General features: G+C 34.5%; 2 protein-coding genes across 3 annotated transcripts; one reads left to right on the top strand and one right to left on the bottom strand.

Moving 5' to 3' along the window:
* Positions 1–131: 131 nt before the first annotated feature.
* On the top strand, positions 132–3,007 carry LOC126978568 (uncharacterized). The gene is made up of 2 exons (XM_050827522.1): positions 132–256; positions 2,212–3,007. Exons 1-2 carry the CDS (start codon positions 155–157, stop codon positions 2,470–2,472), a joined length of 363 nt encoding a protein of 120 aa, XP_050683479.1. The 5' UTR covers positions 132–154; the 3' UTR covers positions 2,473–3,007.
* LOC126978551 (MAGUK p55 subfamily member 7) lies at positions 2,918–20,135 on the bottom strand. 2 transcript variants are annotated; one of them, XM_050827486.1, is made up of 11 exons: positions 19,950–20,135; positions 19,360–19,631; positions 19,116–19,247; positions 17,857–17,886; positions 16,491–16,658; positions 15,598–15,794; positions 15,293–15,411; positions 12,853–13,170; positions 7,959–8,129; positions 7,702–7,874; positions 2,918–7,088 (listed from the first exon to the last, which is right to left on the bottom strand). In XM_050827486.1, the coding sequence occupies exons 1-11, from the start codon at positions 19,984–19,986 to the stop codon at positions 6,912–6,914; spliced, it is 1,794 nt and encodes a 597-aa protein (XP_050683443.1). In that variant the 5' UTR covers positions 19,987–20,135; the 3' UTR covers positions 2,918–6,911. The 2 variants fall into 2 exon arrangements, with proteins under 2 accessions (XP_050683443.1, XP_050683444.1); XM_050827487.1 differs by lacking the exon at positions 17,857–17,886.
* Positions 20,136–23,395: the final 3,260 nt, after the last annotated feature.

Here is a 23,395-nt window from a genome sequence, read left to right as displayed (position 1 = left end):
TTAACTTGACGATATTTGATCAAAACTCCTTGAACATGATTTGATGACTTCTTTTATTTATTTAATGCTCAAGACTCAAATAAAAATATTTTGTTTATTTATGAAATATTGAGTTATTATTCACGGTTAAATTCGCAACCGCTTGAATAATGGAATGTTTACAAGATCCAAATCATCAGTCAAGTTTACTGAATTAAAGCACGCTATACACGACAAAAGAGCAAACTATTCGCAGTCTAATCCACACATAATTAAGGTGAGTTGAGAACCTTGAGATCTAGATGAGATTTATTTATGACAAGGGACGTTCAGCTGATGGTAAATGATACGCTCTGCAAATTATAACGCGGTGCCGCTTAGGATTCTTAAAATAAAATTAGGAATACGGTTGACCCTAAAGGCCATACCTGCAACTTCCCGCTAATTCCATATCTAAGCACTTCAAATTTTAATAAAATATTATTTATGTTATTTTGAGAGTATCAGGCGTGTGTGCCAACTATCTGTGTTGACCAATTATAGGGCTGCGTTATTGGTTACGTGTGTGTGCGAATGCTTGTGTTTATTTGACTAGGGCGCGACAAATTACGCGTGATGGCCCTTCTATTGTCTTTTACCTGTTCTGTGATGTTATAACACTCCCAATAAACAGCTAGTATAGTAGTAGTTATTATTGCTTTATACAAGTTGAATTTATCAAAGCTATGGATGCGCCGAGCGAGTCACAACATTTGAAATGTAATCCAAATAATTGTCTATCAAACTCTCCATCTCTACGAGCGAGTGCATCGCGACGAGCATTCTTTATCGTTGTGCAATCTCTATGAAACGAAGGTTGTTCTGTCAGCGTATCAAAGCGACTCCATCAAATACTCGTTCGCCAACTGTTTTGCTGAAAAGAGATCTTTTGATAGCGTGTTTGCCGCGAGACGTGGTGCTCTCGCTCTGTAGGGCATTAGGTAATTCTATTAAATAACTGCAACTTTACTGCTTTGTAATAACTGCACTTTGTCACTTAAGTCGTGCAATTGCAGTGTAGTGCTAGTTGGCGTATTCTACTAAATATCTGCCCTACTATTGCAACTGCACCTGCAATAAAACCGTAACAAGTAATGATATTTAATATAAAAAAACAGCAATTAATCAATACTAGAAAAGATGAATTAAATAATACTTACAACTGCTCCTAAAAGCTGAAAAACTTACCTAGAGAGGGTTAACTGTGTAGATTTGAAAAGGTTGTTATCATTGTTTATTATTTATTTAGCCTTAATCGCAATAGGTTACTCTGTAAGGATAGAGGGTTTATAGGTTGAATAAATAAATAAATAATTTATTTCGTGCTGAAGGTTCTTGCCAATGGTTACTAAAAAAATAGTAAATTAACTTTTTCTTTCTGAATAGTACACATGAAGTGTTAGCCTATGTGCCTTTGTACGCAACTGAGTTTGAGCTTGTGGGCCCGAGTTAAATAATTTTTTTATTAAATAAATTAATTTATGAACGCTGTTAAAAATATACCATACATTGACAATGATAATTATTTGATTAATTTCAATACAATGTTTATGTGTTACTATGTTTATCACAGCGACTGCGATTAAAAAGACCAGAAACGAATGCTTAGTAAAAATATATGCTGATACTTTAATAACTCCATTAATCAATATTAGTGTCGTTGTTATAAGAATAAAATTCTTTTCTTAAATTCTTATTCTTTGATTAAAATTATGGTAACTCTTTTTAACACATTTTGTTGTTGAGCGCCATCTACTCGCTCTATAAATTACTACACATGTATTTAAATAAATCTAAATTATCTTTATTTACCTAATTTATGATAATTTCATTGTAACAATCTTAATTCCGAAAACATATACTTGATATGCAGTGCAAAATTTATTTTAAAATTACAGTTAATAATTTAAATTTTCCATTGTGTATCGGCAACTAAACATTTATATTATTAACTTAAAGCTACCCAAAATCACCGTGCAAAAGTTGCTTATGACAGTAAACCTGCACAAATACTACTGACATTAATATTCAAATGTCAAAATAATTTAGAGGAATACGATTATTTTGAAGGAAAAGTGCAGCTGCAGTGCAGTTTTATTAGTAGAATATCTATTTCTTTACTGCAGCTTTCCTGTAACATCATGCAGAATCTTAGTAGAATACCGATGTGTCAAAATGTGATCTTTTTGACAGACGTCGCGAAGATGTGCTGTTGCAGTTTTTAGTAGAAAACCCACTGCCAAGGGCCACTGCATCAGCGACAGCGACATACTTCCACAATGCGACAATGTGGCAGGAGGTTCTCGAACCGATGCAACCTTTATCACAATTATGTATATATTTGACGGAAGACCAGTCAAATGGTCAGAAACCTCGTGGATGTCCATTGTTGTCGGCGTTTTAATGCGACAGCAACTAAAACAGAGTCTTACAAACACAAGGTATCATTATTAGCAACAAACGTTACAAAGGTAATGTTGGGTACACTTGACAAAGCCTTATGATTATGTAACAAGAACCTAGTGCGTTGTGCGCGTGCGACACAACCGTCTCGCACAATAGTTCTTCCCTGACTGCCTGCTCAGCGCTCTCCCGGCGCCCACTGTCGTCCGCAATCGCACCGCACGCCGATTTGTCCCGAGAACGATTAAGACAAACTCATCTCCGTACTCGCTCCTTGGCTCGACGTTCTTGATTACGACATATATATTATATTATTCAAGCTTAGAGCATATCTTCAACATGAGGTTGGATCCGGCAAAGCATTTATTAAACTCTGGTATTGCGATATCAATCGACATCTTGGTATTTTTTACTTTCTACCAAAAGATGGCTCTTTACTTACTTGCCTGTTTCCCCCCATTGTATTAAAAAGGTACAGAAATATGAATAAATAACATACAATATCGAGATCAGTTTATTGGCTTCTATTCAGTACCTGAACGAGAGTAAAATTACATTATACTAACATAGACCGATTGATAAAGATTAATAAAGAAAAATATATTATTCCTACCAGTTACATTATTACTAAACATAACATTCTACCTACTCATTATGACAATTACCTTTTGAAATTTAAGTATCATTTTAACAAAATTGTTTTTAAATTGTTCTTGTTTATCCATTTTTTTAACATCAAATTTGTTCATGTAGACATAATAATAATTAATGTAGTGACTTGTTTGTGACTAGTGCCAATTAATCTTGCTCTTTCTCTATACTTTCAACTTCTTATCATTTCACACAATATTCATAATGGAAAACACATTAAACTGGTGGTGAAAAAAAAGTGCGGTGGATAATAATTCTTGATCGTAACTACATACATACAGAATACTCAATCCGAAAACACCATAATGATAGCCTGGCACAAAGAGATACTCATACAATTCTCTTCTAGCAATCTTTTTTTAAATCTAAATCATACTGAAAGTGAAATCTCGCGGTAGAAGTTATACAAAACTCTAACAGTCCTATTATTGACGAGAAACCAATTAAAAAAAGTAATGATATGTACCGCGCAGGGAATTCTTGTAAATATGACTAGAATAATACAGTATTAAATTATACACGTTTTAACTTGTCATCTATATTTTCTTACATGTAAACTTTTCTTACACATATACATAAATAAAAGAGAACTTTTTTCCAGCACTTGCTAGGACAAAATTTGTTCTGAAAGTTAAGGGTAGCAATAGAATGAAAGAATGGCTCTACATCAAGGAGAAGACTTCCTATATCTTTAATTATTTATCTTAGTTGGAATAAAATATTAAATACATTTAATATAAGTTCAGATTTTTAATCACTATTAAATCAAGAATGTTTATAAGTGTAGGTTTGTATTATTAGAACAAAGTTGACGACTTTTATTAAATACGAAAGTGTTTCATTATTAACAAGTTGCATCTATTTCAAACTTACTTATTTATTATCTATTAATAACATGACTAGACAAAAATTAGTGACAAAATCTAAATTAATTTTAATTATAACTAGTACTACATATATAATATTTGGTTTAATGTATTATTTACTATAATAATACAACTAATAGTATAATTATATTGTTAACAATGCTTTAGCAGGCTGTAGCTGACTTGTTTCAAGGAGGTTATATTGAGATTTCATAACATTTATTATCAATCAAGGCACCGAATGGATTTTATAACAATTTACTAGGCAGGACACTGTGGTTAATCGTGTCATAACATAATACCCATATAATAACTCAGTGGCCTCATTCTGTACTTCTTTTAGAATCAATGCCAAGAGCCTGCTCTCAAATATTTCTATACAATTAAGTAATATAAAACTGCCGACACGTTTTGTCAAACACACCTATTAGTGTTGTACTGCTACAAAGATTAAAGCGCATTATTTAAATAATTTGTCTCTTATTCTATATTATAAAGAACATAAACCGAGCCTTATATTAGCGTTAATATAACTGTCTATAAGTACTTTCCCTTTTAACAATTGCCTTAATAATAAATTTTGTTAATTATTAAGTGTTGGTAGGCACCCCATATGATGATCCGATGATCTGGTCAAGATATCCGCAATACCTTAGATGAGGGCAGCGCAGGACCGATCATCGTGGAGATCTTGAAGGAACCCACCAATATGTTACAGCGCATTAACACTACTGCCTATGGAAACTCTGTGGACTTACACAAACATCTCACGGATTAGTAATATATTATGCTAGAAACACAATGACGTTCTATACATATAGACAATTCACGTCATACAAAAACATATGCCGAAATATGGCACATGCCGCAAATTACACCGTAATAAGCTTCAAATGCCATATCTATAGATTACTGCATTTACTCCAGTTGTTTAAAATATTATTATTGAATAGTCAGCAATGTATACACTTTTTCAGTTTAAGCTACGTTTGTTGAATTTAGAACCCGATTTGGACAGTGGCATCAGTGGAGTAGCAGTTAGGTATTTTTTAAAGCCCCAAACGAAAGAGGGTTGCTATAACTTTAACGTTTGTCAGTCTGTCCCTATTTTCTGATCGAGATCTGTTCAGTCGGAGATTTATACGTTTTTAATAAAAAATCACACTCATATTAAATAAGGCGAAAGTTGTACGTTTATTTATTGGTACGTGCTTATATTTGTTATTCCTTAATGCTCAACATGTATTTGGATCTAATAAGTTAAAGTAACCTATAATGAGAGAGACAAACATTCAAATATAATATTTATATTTACATAAAAAAAAATCTCGAAACTAGTTATTAAAATTTTAAGTACCCTGAAATAAATTTTGTTAAATTTTGTCTTTCAGACTTAAACATCATTTCCAGGGTATGTTTTTGGTATTTGTAGTGTAAGCGGACACAAAAATACCATTGTATGACAGGTTTTATCAAATTATAAATGTGGCTAATTGGACTTTTGCGTGTTCTCAATTTAACTAAATTGAGAAAAAAATATCTACTTTCGAAAGAGCTTTCAATACTTTTAATGTTAAAAAAGTTTAATCATAATATATTTAATTAATAATAAATTAATAATCTTAATTCGTAAGAGCTTAAATCCTTCAGTGGATATATATAAATAAGCCTCGAGGAAATTATTCGATCAAATGACACCCGATTTGTTTATAAATTTCTTCACAACTCTCTCTTGCTACCAACTGACGTCAATTCTCTTTCAATTATCTCATGTAACTGAAAAAGATTAGCTTTTACAGATTTGCGCTTTAAATAAGTATTAATTATCACTAGGTTACGATACGTCTATGATACTCTATAAATAGTACTAGATTGTAATTGTTCACGTTATTGTAAGCCGTTCATATTCTCCGGCAATGACTATATTGCTAATCATGGTTCTAAGCCTTAAAAAAAGCACCCTATCGGCAATGATTTTCCGTACACAAAATACAATATTGCTAATTATTGTTCAATGTTAAAAAAGAGCGACTCTATAGTTTTCATTTATGACTATATGCTTGTCGGGTCCTTTCATCTGTCTCATTCTTACAAGCGGGAGAGAAAAGGATGTGAATACTTGTCGATAGTTATTATATTTAATGAAAAATATTCTTTTTTCTAAATTATTTACGCTCTTTGCCAACCTATCTTATATAAATAAAATAAACATACCGGTGATAAATCACACAATCTTTTGTTTAACCTTAACGTATTATTTGAGCACTTTTCTAAAGCACACTTAGACTTGACTGAGGAGAAAAGTGTGCTTCCATTGTATTCAAGCAAAATTATGCCGTTGCGCTATCAGACTGCGAATGATATGTCCATATGTATGAAACGCCATAGTAGAAAAATGTCCGAAAATCCGCTGCGACCCATTTCTAATACTTAGTGATAATAAATTTTAAACAGATAAACAATGCCTTCGAATAATAACTGGAGAGACGAACAAAACGTTAACTCGATAGTAAGTAATACCTCCTGGCCATATCGATACAGCGGAACTCAGGATTCATTAAAACTCAACATTCTGAATGGCACCACGAATGCATAACCATGAGATTTAAGCTAGCAACATGGCTCAGTAACTTAAAAGATTATGCACCATTCAAACAGAAACAAAAAATACAAACAGACCTAAGGTACACACTATTGTTAGGCTAAGAAATATACATAAAACTTTGCGTTTTGCGTGTTGCATTGAGGTTGTACATTAATACTAGGATCTATTGACAGTCAGGTACGACATACATTTCCACTAAGAAACAAATAGTACATTTTATCTAAATAAATGAACGTATTTTAATCATACCGTAGTTGCAAATGTTGGCCATGAACGGTTAACATTAATAAAAGGCTCTTCGGCTTACATAATTACAAACAATAAATTCGCTATAAGGCATACCCAAAGCAGACGTAATATCATCAATTCTATTGGATCCAAGACGCTGGGACCCACAGGGGTTCCGACTGGACCCTCCATGAAATTTTGAGGAGTTGTGAGAGTGCGCTTGCGAGTTCTTCATTGACTATTTCTTCATCGAACATGTAGCCGTATAGAAAGTTTATACGTGTTGACGATCGTATAATATCGCGAAACTCTTCTTCCTGTAAAAAAACGTACTATTTAATATTAGCGTTCCTAGCACAATATAAAGTTTTTACAAACTCCAAAGGGGCAAGGGTTTTTTTCAACACCGTATACATTGTTTTGACATAGTTTTGTTGAATATTGAGCCGTGTCTTCAAATTTATAAGTGTTATAATGGAACGTGACAAGTAAAAGATATTATAATAAAAATTGATATAATTCGGTTTAAGGTTCAAGAACACTGGCACGATAACGGTATGAATTATTTAGAGGAGTAGTCGTTGAAACTTATCATTAATGCTCAACCTTTTCCGAAGTGGTGATAAATAATAAAAAGTTTCAATTATTGACTACCATATAAGTGTCATTACTTGACCTTAATTATTTATTTATGAATTAAGTGATATTAGTCTGATTTGATTTGAAAGAGTGCATTGTTATTATCGCTCTAACCACGAACAGCTAAAACTCAGATTCCGAATTCGAAATTTGCTAATTTTCACACTTTGTTAGCTCTCTCGTTTCTTTTACAAAAGTATATCACAAAGTGTTTGCTAGGTCCTGTAAAATTTTATACAACCCTTCACTCTGAGGCTTTTTTTTATTATATAAATACTTCTTTAAACTTACGGTAAAAGCTCTGGAGCATTCCTTATCAAAAGTAGAACGAGCATTTGCAGCATTTCTGGTGTCCACGAGTCTGTCTAACGGCGGCGGTTTTATAAATACAATAAAGGGTCGCAGATGAGGTGTACGCAGCATTTTCAGCGCTTGCCAGTGCGGACTCAGAACGCAAACACGCCCTGTAACCAATTAAAATACCAGTATGGCGACTACCCAATAAACTAACTGCAATATTTATTAATTAAATGAATGTAAAATCCCACCTGAATTGACAATAGTTTCAACACTTTCTGCCGACGTACCATATAAGTTGCCCTTGTATTCACCGTGTTCTATAAACTTCCCTTCGGAAATGTCCTGTTCCATTTTTTCTCGAGTTACAAACATATATTCTTTGCCATTCTGCTCACTTTGTTTCTGGGCCCGCGATGTATCTATAACAAACGAAATAAAAAATTTACTACACATAATTTTAGGATTTAAATGCGAAAATATATCATAGGTCTTATGGGAATTAAAAACGATTTTAAACTATTTTAACAGCTTAACACACTTGCACAGAATACCGGCGTGAAGAAGCGGCCAAGTGCCGCTGGGAATTCGCATAGGTTAGTATCGAGGACCGGTCTTTTTGCCTCAAACTCGACTCTTGACGATAACGGAAAAACACCGCCGACCACCCCGCGTTTTCTGAGTCGAGCGGGCCGGATGGCATTTCTCCAATCGTTCCTAGAACATGTGCCCCTGACTTGACGCCGGTGCTAACGCATTTATTCCGACACTCTTATTCAAAATGCGTAGTCCTTGACTCATGGAAGTCAGCCTTTGTCCACCTGATCCAAAAACGGGAGACTACAGGCCATACTACATAGCTATTACCTCCCTGCTCTCCAGAATCATGGAGAGCATAATTAAGCTCTTGGTATACCTACAGCGTCACCAGTTGATCAACGACCGATAGTGTGACTTTCGCCATGCGATCTTCTGGTATACCTATCGGCAGCGGATGCGGCAGCTATCGAAAGCAAGGGAGAAGGCCTGGCAGTTAGCCTGAATATAGCGAAGGCCTATAATAATCCTGTATGGCACAAGGCGCTTCTCTCAAAACTTCCACCATTTCCCTTCCTTCCCTTGGCTTGGCTTCCCGAGAGTTTGTGCAAATGGACCTCCAGTTTCCTCACTGGGCGCAGCATACAGGTCGTTGTCAACGGTTATAGCTCGAACCCGAAGTCCGTGAACGCTGGAGTGCCCCAAGGCTGTGCGTATCCTACACTGTTTCTTCTGCATATCAATGATATGTTAGGCACCTCCAAAATACATTGCTATGCAGACATCTTGTGTCTTCTATTGAGTCTTGAGAAGGTTGCGGAATGGGGCAAATTGAACCTTGTATAATTTTACCCCCAGAAGACTCAAGTTTGCGCGTTTATCACTAAAAACCAGTTGGCGGAACACCGCTCTACGACAACACTTCCTTTAATCCCTTCCCTCCCCTAGTATCGGAATAATGGGTCTCGAAATGTCGAGCGATTGCCAATTCTGCGGTCATCTGGAGCGCAAAGCCAATTGGCTTCGAAGAAGCTGGCTGTCATATAGAACACGGCAATACTTCAAGCCGGCCCATATTCTAGCGCTCTACAAAGCGCAGGTCCGGCCACATTTGGAGTATTGCTGTCATCTCTGGTCTGGCGCGCCCCAGTATATGCTCGATCCATTTGACCGCTTACAACGCAGATCAGCTCGAATTATCGGGGACCCAGTACTCTGTGAACTGCTGGATCACTTGGTGTTATATAGAGACGTCGCTTATTGTATCTTCTACCTCATTTTATCACAGATAGTGTTCCGAAGAGCTGTTTCGCCTGATTCCCACCGCCGAATTCCACCTTGTCATCACACGCCACAAGTTAGGATATCATCCCCACCATCTGAATGTGTGGCGGTCCTCCACAATGCTTTTTTTAAGGAACTTTATTCCACGTACTACAAAGCTGTGGAATGAGCTTCCTTGTGTGGTAAAAATAATAAAAATACTTCATTCAAGGACAGTGTCATAAAATTGTGTTTACATATTTAAAATGTATAAGGATCCTAGTGAAAGTATTTGAAATAGGGTTATGAAAAAAGTTGTCATTGAAAAATTCATTTAAATATTTTTATATAAGACTCCTTCGAATGAAGGTACATAAGAACAACAATATACGTATACATATTCTAGTCAAAAATAAGGAAACCATACAAACCAATCATAATTTTAAATGTTATTCAATCAATCGCACCAATCAGTCTAGATAGTAGTGACAAGTAAGAATATTTTTTTTATAAATAACTCTGTTTATAAACCACCTAGGTATGTCAAGATTCCTTTACGTGGAGAGATAGGTAGGTACAAATCAAATTATAATTTAACTGTCATGGCGAACAAATGCCAGCGAAAGGGGCACATGTTCTCTTTAGTTCGTTCGTCGTCGCTCATTATGTTAACCTGACATAATAAAAGCCCTACGCGTTCTATTCGATTCACTTTCCTATATTTCCTATATCCGTTATTTAGGTACAATTTAAAGTAACAAGAAATTATAATAATGAGTAAGAATACTGTATAAATGCAACAAATACAATAATTCGCTGGGTTTTGCTTACATCTAGGTTGTACAAATCATATTCTTAATATAATTTAAATAAAACACTTTTGAAGTATTAAAACGCGTGTAATTGTAACTGTGATGTTACATTAGATTTTTGCGTAAAAGTTACATTTTTATTTTTATTCTAGTTTCGTTAAGATCTGGAACAGTCTTGAAACGTCGGGTTGACAAAAATAATCTGGCGCTTTAATCCTTTAAAAGTGTTTTATTTAAATGTGTAACACTCGCGTTAATCAAAGAGAATTCTTAATATAAATTATAGTAGTAGTAAATATAAAATTTCGCAGTAAGTTCGTATGACAACGATTGATATAGCCTGAATTAAAGCATGTCGTGACTAAATTAGTAATCATTTACTGATTTAAATCCAAAACTTACACTAGTGCATATCATTTTACTACAATATCGAAATGAGAAGAGACACAACGTAACAGGTTGCAAAGTTAATAAATATTTGATAAAATAAAAGTCAATGAATAAAACTGAAAAGAACACGAAAGTTCTAGAAACAGTAGTAACATAAACCTACTACACACGTTACAACCAATGCTTAAGATGTAGGTAATCAAAATACCGGTCAAGAATGAGCCCCCGACTCCGTACGCTCGTATCTTTGAGTACATTTGTAAAATAAACATTTTTAATTTGCACGGCAGCCATTTTGAATTGCCAAGTTGTAATTGCACACTTATTATTATAAACACCTTGTCTGATTTCAGAGTTGTTTAACTTTTGTGATCAATGAAACAGACGGTTAACAGCCGACTACCAAAACAGACAGACGGACAGACTAACAGCGGAAGCTTAGAGGATTTCCATTGGTGACCCTTCGGATACGACTCCTTGACGGGTATTTACAGGTAAAAGCAGGATGCTCATAATATGCCACAACAAACAGTTCGTAGATGTGTTACAATATTAGAACAAATACAGTAATAGGTCTACAAATTAGTTTTTTAGGAATCTAACCATCAAGTGACTGCAAGTGACTCTTCTCTTTATTTATAACTAGTTGCTGCCCGCGACGCCGTCCGAATACACGCTATAAAGCAGCAAAACTATCTATCTAGTGTAATAGTATTATGAAGTCCAGAACCGTTGCTAATATTCGTGAAAATTTTAATTAAATCTATTCAGTACTTTTGCGTTTTGTCTGAACAAAATTGAATACAAAAAACATTGTAAAGTTCTTTTTCTTATTAATTGCACAACGCACATCAAGTAGGTACCTAGTCCTTAAAATTGTTCAATGTACAGTTCTTACTAGTAAAAAAGTTACAGAGATAGTAAAAAAGAAATGAAATGCACGCAGGTTGTTGCAACAAATATAATATGTAGGGTTTAGCTATTAAAATTCAGTAGATTGAAAACTAAAAATAAAATATCAAAAAAATATACATATAATATAATACTAAGGAGAAATAATTTTGAGGAACAGAGTTAAAAAAATTAAACAAACATAAAAAGGAAGTTCGCAATGACAGGATTAAAAACCAAGCAGATGTAGGCAGGTTCATCCATAAATTCTGAATAGAATTCGTTTTTTTTTCCATGTAATTGGACATCGCGAGAGTAATTTTAATTTAAATAATCTTTAGTTATTGAGACTATGTAAAGTAGCAAGATTTGTAATATCTGTCTGATTTTGTATATTTTTATACGAAAAATGACGGAACAACTCTAGACCCTTAAAAGGGGTTGACAAACTGGAGTGTTCAACTTGCGTCCGCGATCGCGGCATCCTGTGTGCGTACAAAAACAGTTCACACCAAACTAAGGGTCTAGTAACGTCCGCAGTAATTTCTTGTCTGCAACAGTGTGCTGTAGCTTTGAAGATGTTTGGAGTGAATCTGAAGAAGAATGAAACTAGAAGAAAGAACTAGCTGGTATAACAGAAGACGAAGAAAATAAGGATAGTGTGTTAAGACCTAAAAATGCCATCCATTCATGTGTTTGTGTAGTATATTGTTGATTATTAGAAAAATGACTTTAGTTATGAAATATTTTTTGGATGCAGTGCTGTTTCTGTATGAACTGATCGCGGACTCGGAAAACGGTCGCACCAGTCATAGAACGCGGCGGTACAAACAAGTCAGTACAATTTGACAATACGACGCGCCAATTTATTCTTCTCTTAGCAGTGCAAATATAATCTAAAAAATAACTACAATATCACAAAACTATGATATATGTGTCAATGGCTAATGGCTTGAAAAATTTTTATAATATACGCATGGTGCTACATCAAAAATTATATGTCACTCGCTATGATTAAATCTTATATTTACACAATTGGCCGTAGCAATTTCTCCTTATTATTCTTAAGGAACACTTATTTTTCAATTAAATACAGACCATATTGCTCACTGCTAATGTAGTTTCGTATAGATAAAACAATTTAAAAAATTTGTTATGTACAAAGTTTTTCCACTTAGTTATCTGTTATCTCTTTATTATATTAGTATAGATATACTGAATGGAGATGAATTTTTAATACTAAAGTACTCACATGGAACAGGAGTGACGTATTTCTCCGGATCAGTCGCGATCAACCGCCTTCGCAACTCATTGCGACCAACCCCAGGCGCACCAACAAGTACAATAGGCCTCACAAATCCGGGTCTAGGATACAATCTTGCGACCTCCTCATAAGTCGGAATTATTTCGCGATCAAAATCGTCGTTCTCCTTAATATCGTATATTACTTTCTTTACTTTGGGTGTAGATTTACAAGGTAATAGGGCCGCCGCGTTCGGTGTCGGTGTACAAGGCGTTTTTGGTGCACAATACGTGTTACCATTTGTTGGACTACATAATGAAGCCTTATCTGCAAAATATTTTTAATAGAATGCATAAACCAACTGATTTTTATACTGTCGGAAAAATAAATAACACAATCTCCAAAAAGTGCATACTGAATGTATCAATTTTAGATTAAGTTTATGAAGTTGAAGAGTAATCATTAAAACATTAACAATAAAGATTTATATCCCAACTCAATACCAAATGGCTGAACTAAGGATTGACATCCTTGGTCATTAAAAATGTTGGTGGCACAATAAATAAACAATTAACTCTCACACCAAATACCATTGCGATTTGCCCTGTGCTTCCCCGGGGCGTAAAAAGAATAGGGTAGCCCCAGGCCCAAGGGTGTAAGAGGCGACTACGGGCTTATTGAAAGTGGGAGAGTCACGCTACCATCTTTTGACGTCAGATCAATCGGGCCAGACTCGTCCGGGTTACTTACCACACTCGCACAGAATACCGGCGTGAAGGCCTAGTGCCGCTATATTTCGCATAGATTAGTGTCGAGGACCGGAGGCCATTCCGAGCACAACTCAATATCCATACCCGACTGGAACACGCAAGTTCTGGTCGTTGTCGGAAGCTGCTCTTGGTAACTTCAACCAGCCGTCCATGCCGCCGTTGCACATGAGGAATGACACCCTGGCCCATAAGGCAAAAGAGAAAGCCGATCTCCTGTGCGCTCTTTTCGCCTCCAACTCGACTCTGGACGACAACGGAAAGACACCGCCGACCAACCCGCGGTGTCAGAGCTCTATGCCTGAAGTACAGTTCAGACAGAAAACTGTTAGGCGAGCTCTGTTTTCGTTGGATGTCAGGAAGTCGAGCGGGCCGGATGGCATTTCTCCAATCGTGCTTGGAACGTGTGCCCCTGAGTTGACGCCGGTGCTAACGCGTTTATTCCGGCACTCTTATTCCAAAGACGTAGTCCCTGACTCAAGGAAGTCAGCCCTTGTACATCCGATCCAAAAAAAGGAGACAGTTCGGGTCCAGCAAACTACAGGCCTATTGCTATAACCTCCCTGCTCTCCAAAATCATGGAGAGCATAATTAGCCGCCAACTTTTGGTATACCTAGAGGCTCACCAGTTGATCAACGACCGACAATACGGCTTTCGCCATGGTCGGTCGGCAGGTGATCTTCTGGTATACCTAACACATAGATGGGCGGCGGCTATTGAAAGCAAGGGGAAGGCCTGGCAGTTAGCCTTGATATAGCGAAGGCCTTTGATCGTGTATGGCACAAAGCGCTCCTCTCAAAACTTCCATCATTTGGGCTTCCCGTGAGCTTATGCAAGTGGACCTCCAGCTTCCTCACTGGGCGCAGCATACAAGTCGTTGTCGACGGTTTTTGCTCGAATCCCAAGCCCGTGAACGCTGGAGTGCCTCAAGGCTGTGTGCTATCTCCCACGCTATTTCTTCTGCATATCAAAGATATGTTGGACACCTGCAACATACATTGCTATGCAGACGACAGCACTGGTGATGCCGTATACACGGGCCATGCAGGTCTCTCTCGGGAAAACGTCGACAATTGTCGGGGACCCAGTGCTCTGTGAACGGCTGGATCACTTGGCATTGCGTAGAGACGTCGCTTCATTGTGTGTCTTCTACCGAATTTATCACGGGGAGTGTTCAGAAGAGCTGTTTAACCTGATTCCTGCCGCCGAATTCCAACTTCGCACGACACGCCACCAGTTAGGATATCATCCCCACCATCTGGATGTGTGGCGGTCCTCCACAGTGCGGTTTTCAAGGAACTTTCTTCCACATACTACAAAGCTGTGGAATGAGCTTCCTTGAGCGGTGTTTCCGGGACGATACGACATGGGTACCTTCAAAATAAGCGCGTACACCTTCCTTAAAGGCCGGCAACGCTCTTGTGATTCCTCTGATGTTGCAAGAGAATGTGGGCGGCGGTGATCACTTAACACCAGGTGACCCGTACGCTCGTTTGTCCTCCTATTCCATAAAAACAAAAAAAAAAAACAAACTCATATGTATGTTTATTTGACTCTCAAAACTCAAATACTCCTGTGATTCCTCTGGTGTCATAGCGAGGATCACATACCATCAGATGAACTGGATGTCTTCCCTAAAAATATGTATATATACTAGTAAAATAATGTTTAAAATGCATACCACCATCCATTGTCTGGGGTTCTGTTTGTCTCTCATGTATAATTCGTCCCTCTTGAAGTGCTCTGGATGGTATAAGTCCTGCCCTCATTATTTTGTCACCTTCCCGTCGGGCTTGCCACCTGAAATATTTATATTGGAAATAGCAAAGCTATCAGTATATCAGTATCAGAATTTTGACCTTAATATATCTCTTTCTTCTCTTTATAGGTCTTAATATATCATTGTGTGGTCTAGCATGGCAGTTGTTTAAGAGATTATAATCATAAGGATGATTGATATACACTTTACATGTTCAAAATACTTACCAGTATGCATCATCCTGTGAAACAATGTGGAGTATATCACCCTTCTTGAAATTTAACCCTGCTTCTTTACATGGGATATAAGGATCATCGGCCGAATCATAGTTGAATAGAGCTCGAACTCTGACCTTTGATTCTCTAGAGCCACCTTTACCAAATGTTGGAACTAGCTTGAATGTTATTGTGCCTTCTGAATTTTGCTGCAAATAAAATCTTTGATAAAACTTCATGTGTATTTTAAAAAATTTACTACTGAAATAGAGTGAATATTGTACTGCAGTTGAATCACCTATAAGATATACAATAACATAATATTCTGATTTAATTCAAATATTTTTATTCAAAATAGAATTTATATTCACTTATAGAATTAAAACCAGTTTAATTTAATTCGTTGAGAACCTCTCAATTATTTTTATATGCATGTTCTTAAATTGTGTGATCATAAGACATTATCAATAGGCCAGTTTCATCTATCAAAATTAAATTATGAAAGTTTATGTCACGTTATCAAACCGACCACAATTTTGTGGCGTCACTATAGCAGAAACAATTTATTTTTAGTACACAGAACAGACTATGAAAAGTGATTTTTATATTTAGAAAAATCAATATGGATTGCACTAGACATCTGATATTTCTTTGTTTATGTTATTATGACGTCACTATCTTGGCGGCTCCCTTTTTTGGCGACTATTCATCGTTTAAATTTTTTACAAAAAATTTAAAACAGTTTTTTAAACATAAAGTAGAATTATTTTGATAAATTAAAAATACCAGTTGGCTATCGAATCTTTACGATCATTTTAGAATATATTTTAAAAATTCGAAGAAAAGTCTATTAATTTGGTTCATAATTATGTATGAATAATCTATATTATTTCATTTAAACTTACAAGAATAGTGAGGACATCAGCGGGTGTTTTACTCTCAACACTTATGCCATTCACTTCAATGACCTCGTCACCGGCATGAATGAGACCTGATCGATCGGCAGCTCCGCCATGCATTACTCGAGCTATCACAATTTTGCCAGTTTCTTCATCGGTCTTAATAGTTGCACCCTAGAAAAACTACTTATTTAAGATCTATTTTTTTAGCTGCTGAGAAAGTAATGAATGTTGTGGAAATTCTATACAGATAAAAAAATCATACATTAGATTAATTTCTCTAATCATATATATTATACATTATATGATAGAGTACATAAACAGTGTGTAACAATAATATGTTAATATTGTAAAATAATAAAAGGCATTTACTATAAAGATAACAATTATTTAAAAACACAAATCAAATTGGAGCTAAAATAATATTATACTTAACTTGTATGTCTGGATAAATAGCAAAATAATATATTTTAAATAAAATAAATGTGCCAACATCTAGAGATAGCAGCTAATTTATAAAAAATAAAAGGGTGATTAAAATTAAAATTTTAGGTAGAACTAGATAATTTTAAAGGCATTTAATGTTTTCATATCCAAAGAATAGTTATTTCGTACTACAAATAAACTATAAGCATTTCATGGAAATGACAAATGCTCTTTTATTATATCTAACACATTAAAGCAGTTTCTATATGTTAATTTAAGAAAAACGAAAATTCTGAAATAGTTTGAAATAAGTACTATATATATACATATTTATAAAAATAACAAGAACTTGTTAGCTTGTAACAGTTAAATATGACTCACTGTTGCAAAAACAATATTTTAAATAGATTCATTAAGATACTTTTTAACAGTAAATAATTATTTATTTTAATGTAGTTTCTTAGTTTGAATTAGAATCAAGAAATATTACCTTTTTTGGTATTATTTGGTTATACAAATGATGAAGACAGACTGGAGTCTCTTGCCAGATTTTGGCGAGACAACACATCCTGACGATGCCTCGTGTAGAGGCGAAACACGTGTCGAATTGTTTAAAGACAAATATTGGCGGAATTAACACTAAAGAAAACTCAAATCATTTGTATAATTATGGATTTCCGCAAAGTAACGCTTACTACAATAAATTTTATTATTTGGTTAAATAAATGATTTTCATGTTATCATGATGAAGATCACTTATAATTGGTGCACTTTGTGGATTATTGTGCCAGTTAATTTTGTTTTGAATTTGAATAAATGAAACAAAATAATATGTAGTTTCTTTTTGTCATCTCATATATTACTAGGACATAAAAAGGGATCATCATGCTCTATACAAGGTTTTATTTAAAAAAAATACAAATATTTATAGTATATACGGACTCACCACTATAGGCTCTGCACTCTGAGCTCCACCCTTTTAATAAAAATTGAAATTCAGTGCATAAAATAATAGCAAAAGAATAAGAATAAATATACTTTACTATTTTATTATCTTGAATACCTTATTTAACAGGCTATCAATAGATGTTATAAGAATAATTTGGTTAAATATTGTAGAGCTGCTATTTCTAAATGGAATATTAAATATTTTTGATAAGTTAATACACACATCAAAATACCTACATAACTAATAGTGTATAATATTTAATTAACAAACTATCATATTGTGCTCATGCTATCAATTCAAATACTAATTTTTATAGATAAATAATAGGTCTTCATAATTAATAACATTAAAGGAATACTTTATTGATATTGAATGTACATTATATATGACTCTATTAGTTTGGAATAAGAAAAGATATATGTTTTTGACTGCGTAAATAATGGATAATTATATTATATCATGAAGAATTTTATCTCTCAATCACTACCTTTATGCAATCTGTCCATTTGTTGGTAAAGGATAAGCCACAAAACTATCACCTCTTATGAGGTTCTCCATAAACTAATCTATACAAAGAAGCTCTTGAAAGTTAGAAACATTAAATACTAAAATATAGAACATTAACCCTACATGTCCAGGCACTCTAAAATTTGAATGTCCCTTGAAAACCAAGTTATATTGGCAAGCGAATTTTTGCGTGGGAACGTGTATCTATGCGTATTATTTTACGTGTAGCAAAAGAATGCTTATAGTTAGGCTGATTTGAGTGAATTTAAAGCTAGTGAAGCAATCTATTATAATAATATTATATAATTTGTATTTTTATTTTATTTTACACAGACTTTCAACAATTGGTTTTATTTACAAGTGTTTATGGATTTATAATCAACTTTATTTGTTCTTTCATTTCACAAAACTAAAATTTACATGCTTTATAGTAATAATTTGAGATATTCATGCAGAAATGCACCCCTAAAATTTACGATGAAGAGAGATTTCACGCGTTAGTGACTGTACTTTCATAGTCTCATTAATGTATAATACATGTACATGAACAAAAAGTTATATGTTTTTTTATTGAAAACTACTTGCGCCGACAAAACCCTTGACCTTGATCACCCTTGAAGTATATTATCGCTTGTGTATGATATGAAATATAACTATGCTATATTTTTCATGTGTATTTCTAAATTAAATCAATTGTTTATCTCTCTACACAAGAGAAAATAAATTAAAGAAATACAACAAAGACTTACTAATGGCTCATCACTTTTAACTAACTGTACAATTTTTACAGTTTCTTCATCCTCATCAGCATCATTAGGAACATCAGGTAAATGAGGGTAATAGTCCTTTTGAGCAACTGCATCATGTGTACATAAAATTGCCTATAAGATATGTGGATTATATTAATATAATGTAAATTGCACTTTTATGTATAGACTAACACTGGTATTTATTATTACAGAAATAGTAATGGAATGTAAAGAAATGAAATACCTGGAAATGAGGTTTTTGAAGAAGGCTCAACATTTCTTGAAATTCTTTTGAAACCGATTTTAATTCACCAAACATTTCCAATACTTCGAGAGTAACTTGCATTGCATTAGAAAGCAGAGGATAAAATTTGTCATCCTTGCCCTTAGCTACTATTTTGTTATGCACTTGAACAAGAGCATGCAGTTGTTTTGATTGTAACAGTTCACTCAAAAATGCTACATCTTCACCTCCTGTTTGAACTTCCCTTAGAGATGTTAATAATCGAGTCAGAGCTACAATGAATAAATAGTGTATTAATAAGAAGGATATAACTGAGATACCATGAAATTTTTGTTACTAACACAGGACAAAGTTTGTGTAAGTTTGATGAGTGAAGGAACAATGTGAATGTGGCAACTGGCAAGACAGCAAAAGACATAAGTATAAACATAATATATTATTTTTAAAGTAATGAATTTTTGGCTTATGTATGGCACATTTTGCCAAGTAAGACAAAGATAGATTAAGAGATAGCATTAATTACAACCTATGTGATATAATAAAACTTTAAAAAAACATTAAAATTCTCAGCTCTCTCATAAGTTACTTACATGGATCCCAATTTTCGGAAGCGTTTGTCATCATCATTTTCACGTGAATTTTCAAGAGTTCCCTAAACCCGTCAATTTATAATTTCTGCTCATTCGCCTCTGCTATCCTTGTTTGCTGCCATATCGATTGAATTGAATCATGAATGTAGTTTTTCACAAATTACAATACACAATACAGTAGATCGTACCAAAGAGAATTTAACCACTAGGACAAAGAGTATAATAATATATAGGGAAAAGAGAGCCCTCTCTACGCATTATGAGCTGTCTATTTGAAAACTAGCGCCATCTGAATATTGGCCCCGAAAATAATATGAAATTCATTTTTAATGTTGTGACGTAATTAAATAACTAACTCTACTTTTTAATGTAGGTATTGCAATTTTTTACCATGTTGAAATTGCGCGTAGAGTTAGTTATTTAATTTTGCCACAACATAGAACATAAAGGATAGGATTTAGTAGTGTTGGTATGAGTAATTGAATTGATTGGGTGGGAGAAATAAAAAGCAATGTTTGCATATTATTTTTTATTTTTATAATGTTTATGTTTATTATAATATTGTTGGGCAGCTGTTTTTGTTTCGCCTTCACCCACATATGTTAATTTTCTTGACAAAATTCGATTGATCGATCTGCACCACCTTTTAACCTTGCTTTGAAAGATTGTCCTTTTTTCGCAAGCGCGATATTTCAGCTTGGAGATGCTTGATCTTTGTGCGCTGTGGAGCCATTAGATCTGTGAAAGAATGTTTAATTTACAAATTGTATAGTATAATGTATGTATTACATGGTATTAAATAAATGGACAATATGAAAAGGGATTCAGTCTTAAAGTCTATATACATAAAAATGAATTGCTGTTCGTTAGTCTTGCCAAAACTTAAGAATGGCTGGATCGATTTGGCTAATTTCGGTCTTGAATTTTTTGTGGAAGTCCAGTAAAGGTTTTGATAAGAAGAAGAATTTAATATGTACAGCACGACGTCTGTCGGGTCAGCTAGTAATGAATAAAAATATATTTACAATTTCATTCCCACACGGACATTAGCTCTTCTCAATCCTATCAGGTACCAATGCAGCCTTCATCAAAAAAGACATTTGGCTCAATAGTCTTATTTAAACACTTACATGTCATGCATTAATCTGCTGTTATAAAATTGCTGTCACATTTATGGTTAATGTTTGTTAAATAAAGACCTTTCGAATTTCTTATTATGTTTAATTTCTTATGAGTGTTGTAATATTACACCAAAGCCCGCCATTGTCAGGTGTGCTACTCCCTAATTTTGCTGACTCACATACTACAAAATAAATGATGGGCCATTACAAGAATCTTGCTGATTTTTGTCCCCAGCTCCGGGACTATGAGGGAACTACTTTGCCCACCTAGACAAAAGATCATAAACTATCTCAAATTTCATACAAATTTATTCAGCACTTTTTGGATAAAAAGTATACAAACAATATTTTCAAAAGAAATCAGAATCTTTCCCATTTGTAATATTAGTATAATAATATTAATACTTTTTCCAGATGTTCTTTCAGGCTTGGTAATAAAACTATAATTATGTTCCAGCATCAAGCACCTTGAAATGCATCTGAAATTGGAAATAATACTTATGTAGTTTATTGCCCACTTTGTCAGAGTGAATTTTAACTATACTTTTCAAATCATTTTAATTGTCAATTTCAATCAGACGACAATGGAGAAAAATAAAAATAAAACCAAAAATCAAATCATAATGAAGTAGCGCTCAGAAAATGTATTTATAACATTCAAGATCAGATGTTTAAGGGTTTCCACCAACAAGACTGACCCAAGTTTTAAACTGCTCGGGAATTTGACAGCATCTGGGAAACTATGCGTTGGAATCTCTGAAAATAATAAATAGCATTATTAAATAAATTGAGTGACTATTAAAGCCATCAGACAAATTGTGATAACCTAGTGTTATGACCATTGGGCTAGTATTAGATTTTGGACTCATATATTGACTTTTCTCTTGATAAAAATGGTGTCAGAAGCCAGCACAGCTGTCAATTATTATTAAACCATATAAGTCAGGGGGAGTCTGAAGTCTGACATAAGATGATTTGAGGGATTGGAGTTTAATCTTTGGGGCAAGATACAGAAAACCAGTATGTTTATAATAGTTTTAACCATGATTGCAAATTCAATCTACGGACCGGTAGTAGAACCTGAGAGTAGAACAAACCTTATATGATACTTTATTTATCACAACATTAGTCAATAAACTATACTATTAAGATTTGAGAGAATAATTTACTTACCACGGAGCGCACAACCGAAAGCACAACGTCTCGGCATTACACCAAAGTTCATAAATTCCACAAACAAAAGTGTCTCTATCACAAAAAGTAGAAATATACAGAATAAGGAGATTTTGGGAGTGAATTCGCAACAGCAAGGCGGAGGAGCACAAGGCTCGACTCGACGCACTTACACTTCGATTTCAATACCAAAAATATGCTAAATGGAACATTAGAGCTACATACATGTGCAAACTGCAAACGCTAGAAGTAGCCGCCATTTTATGACCAGTGGGCAGGTGGCAAGGCGAGTGACAGCTGACAAAGCTTTAATTTTGGGGCCAACTATCAGATGGCACTACAGTTTTCTGAAAACGTCTCTATAAGGCGACTGTCCCACCCCTGCACTAGGACTAGGTACATAGATACAATGTAGGAGCAAGGAGAATGTAAATTCTATTCAAAAATCGGACGAATTATCATGACACCTCGAATGACGTTTGTACAGTGTGCTAAAAAGTTTTTGTTTCCATTTCATTTAATCATTCGAAAACTTATAATGTTTTAAGTTTTTAAACGTCTTATTAACTGAAATAATTTGTGAGTGAGTGATTGTCACAATGAGTTTCTTGCCACTTCTCCGTCTTATTAAAGCTCAACCCTCAAAGGCGGTGGATATAAAAAGAAAAGCCATTTCGTTGACCTGCATGAATAAAGTGATTTTGATTTGATTACCCTAAAGGATTGAGCTTTTGATAACTGTTTGTAAAAATATAATATTGAATATATACAACATTAATTACAAGTTTAAGCAGAATTCTCAAATTGTAAGTAGAGGTATATGGTGAGAATTGCATGATATGTAAATTAAGATTTTTTTTTTATTTTTTGCTTGAGTTCTCGTAAAAGGCTTCGTCATGCTCGTTTTAATTCCCTTCCCTAAAATATGGTAGAGGGAGGCGATGGCTGGCTAATGCGTTATGCTCGTGAACGGGCGCTGCTTGTGGTGGCGGGATGATCCTGTTGCCGAGGACTCTGCTTCAGATTCTTAAAAGTTATTATATAATATATATAATCCCTTATAAAATACTCACAGAATGTATTGTATTAATTTACATTAATTACTTTTTTGACTTACTCGTGTAAGCCATTGTCTATTTGACGTTTGAGTAT

Source organism: Leptidea sinapis, chromosome Z (genome assembly GCF_905404315.1).
Source record: "Leptidea sinapis chromosome Z, ilLepSina1.1, whole genome shotgun sequence".
NCBI classification, from domain to species: Eukaryota; Metazoa; Arthropoda; class Insecta; order Lepidoptera; family Pieridae; genus Leptidea; species Leptidea sinapis.
The sequence above is the reverse complement of the archived record's forward strand: the minus strand, read 5'-3'. Positions and strand labels throughout refer to the sequence as shown.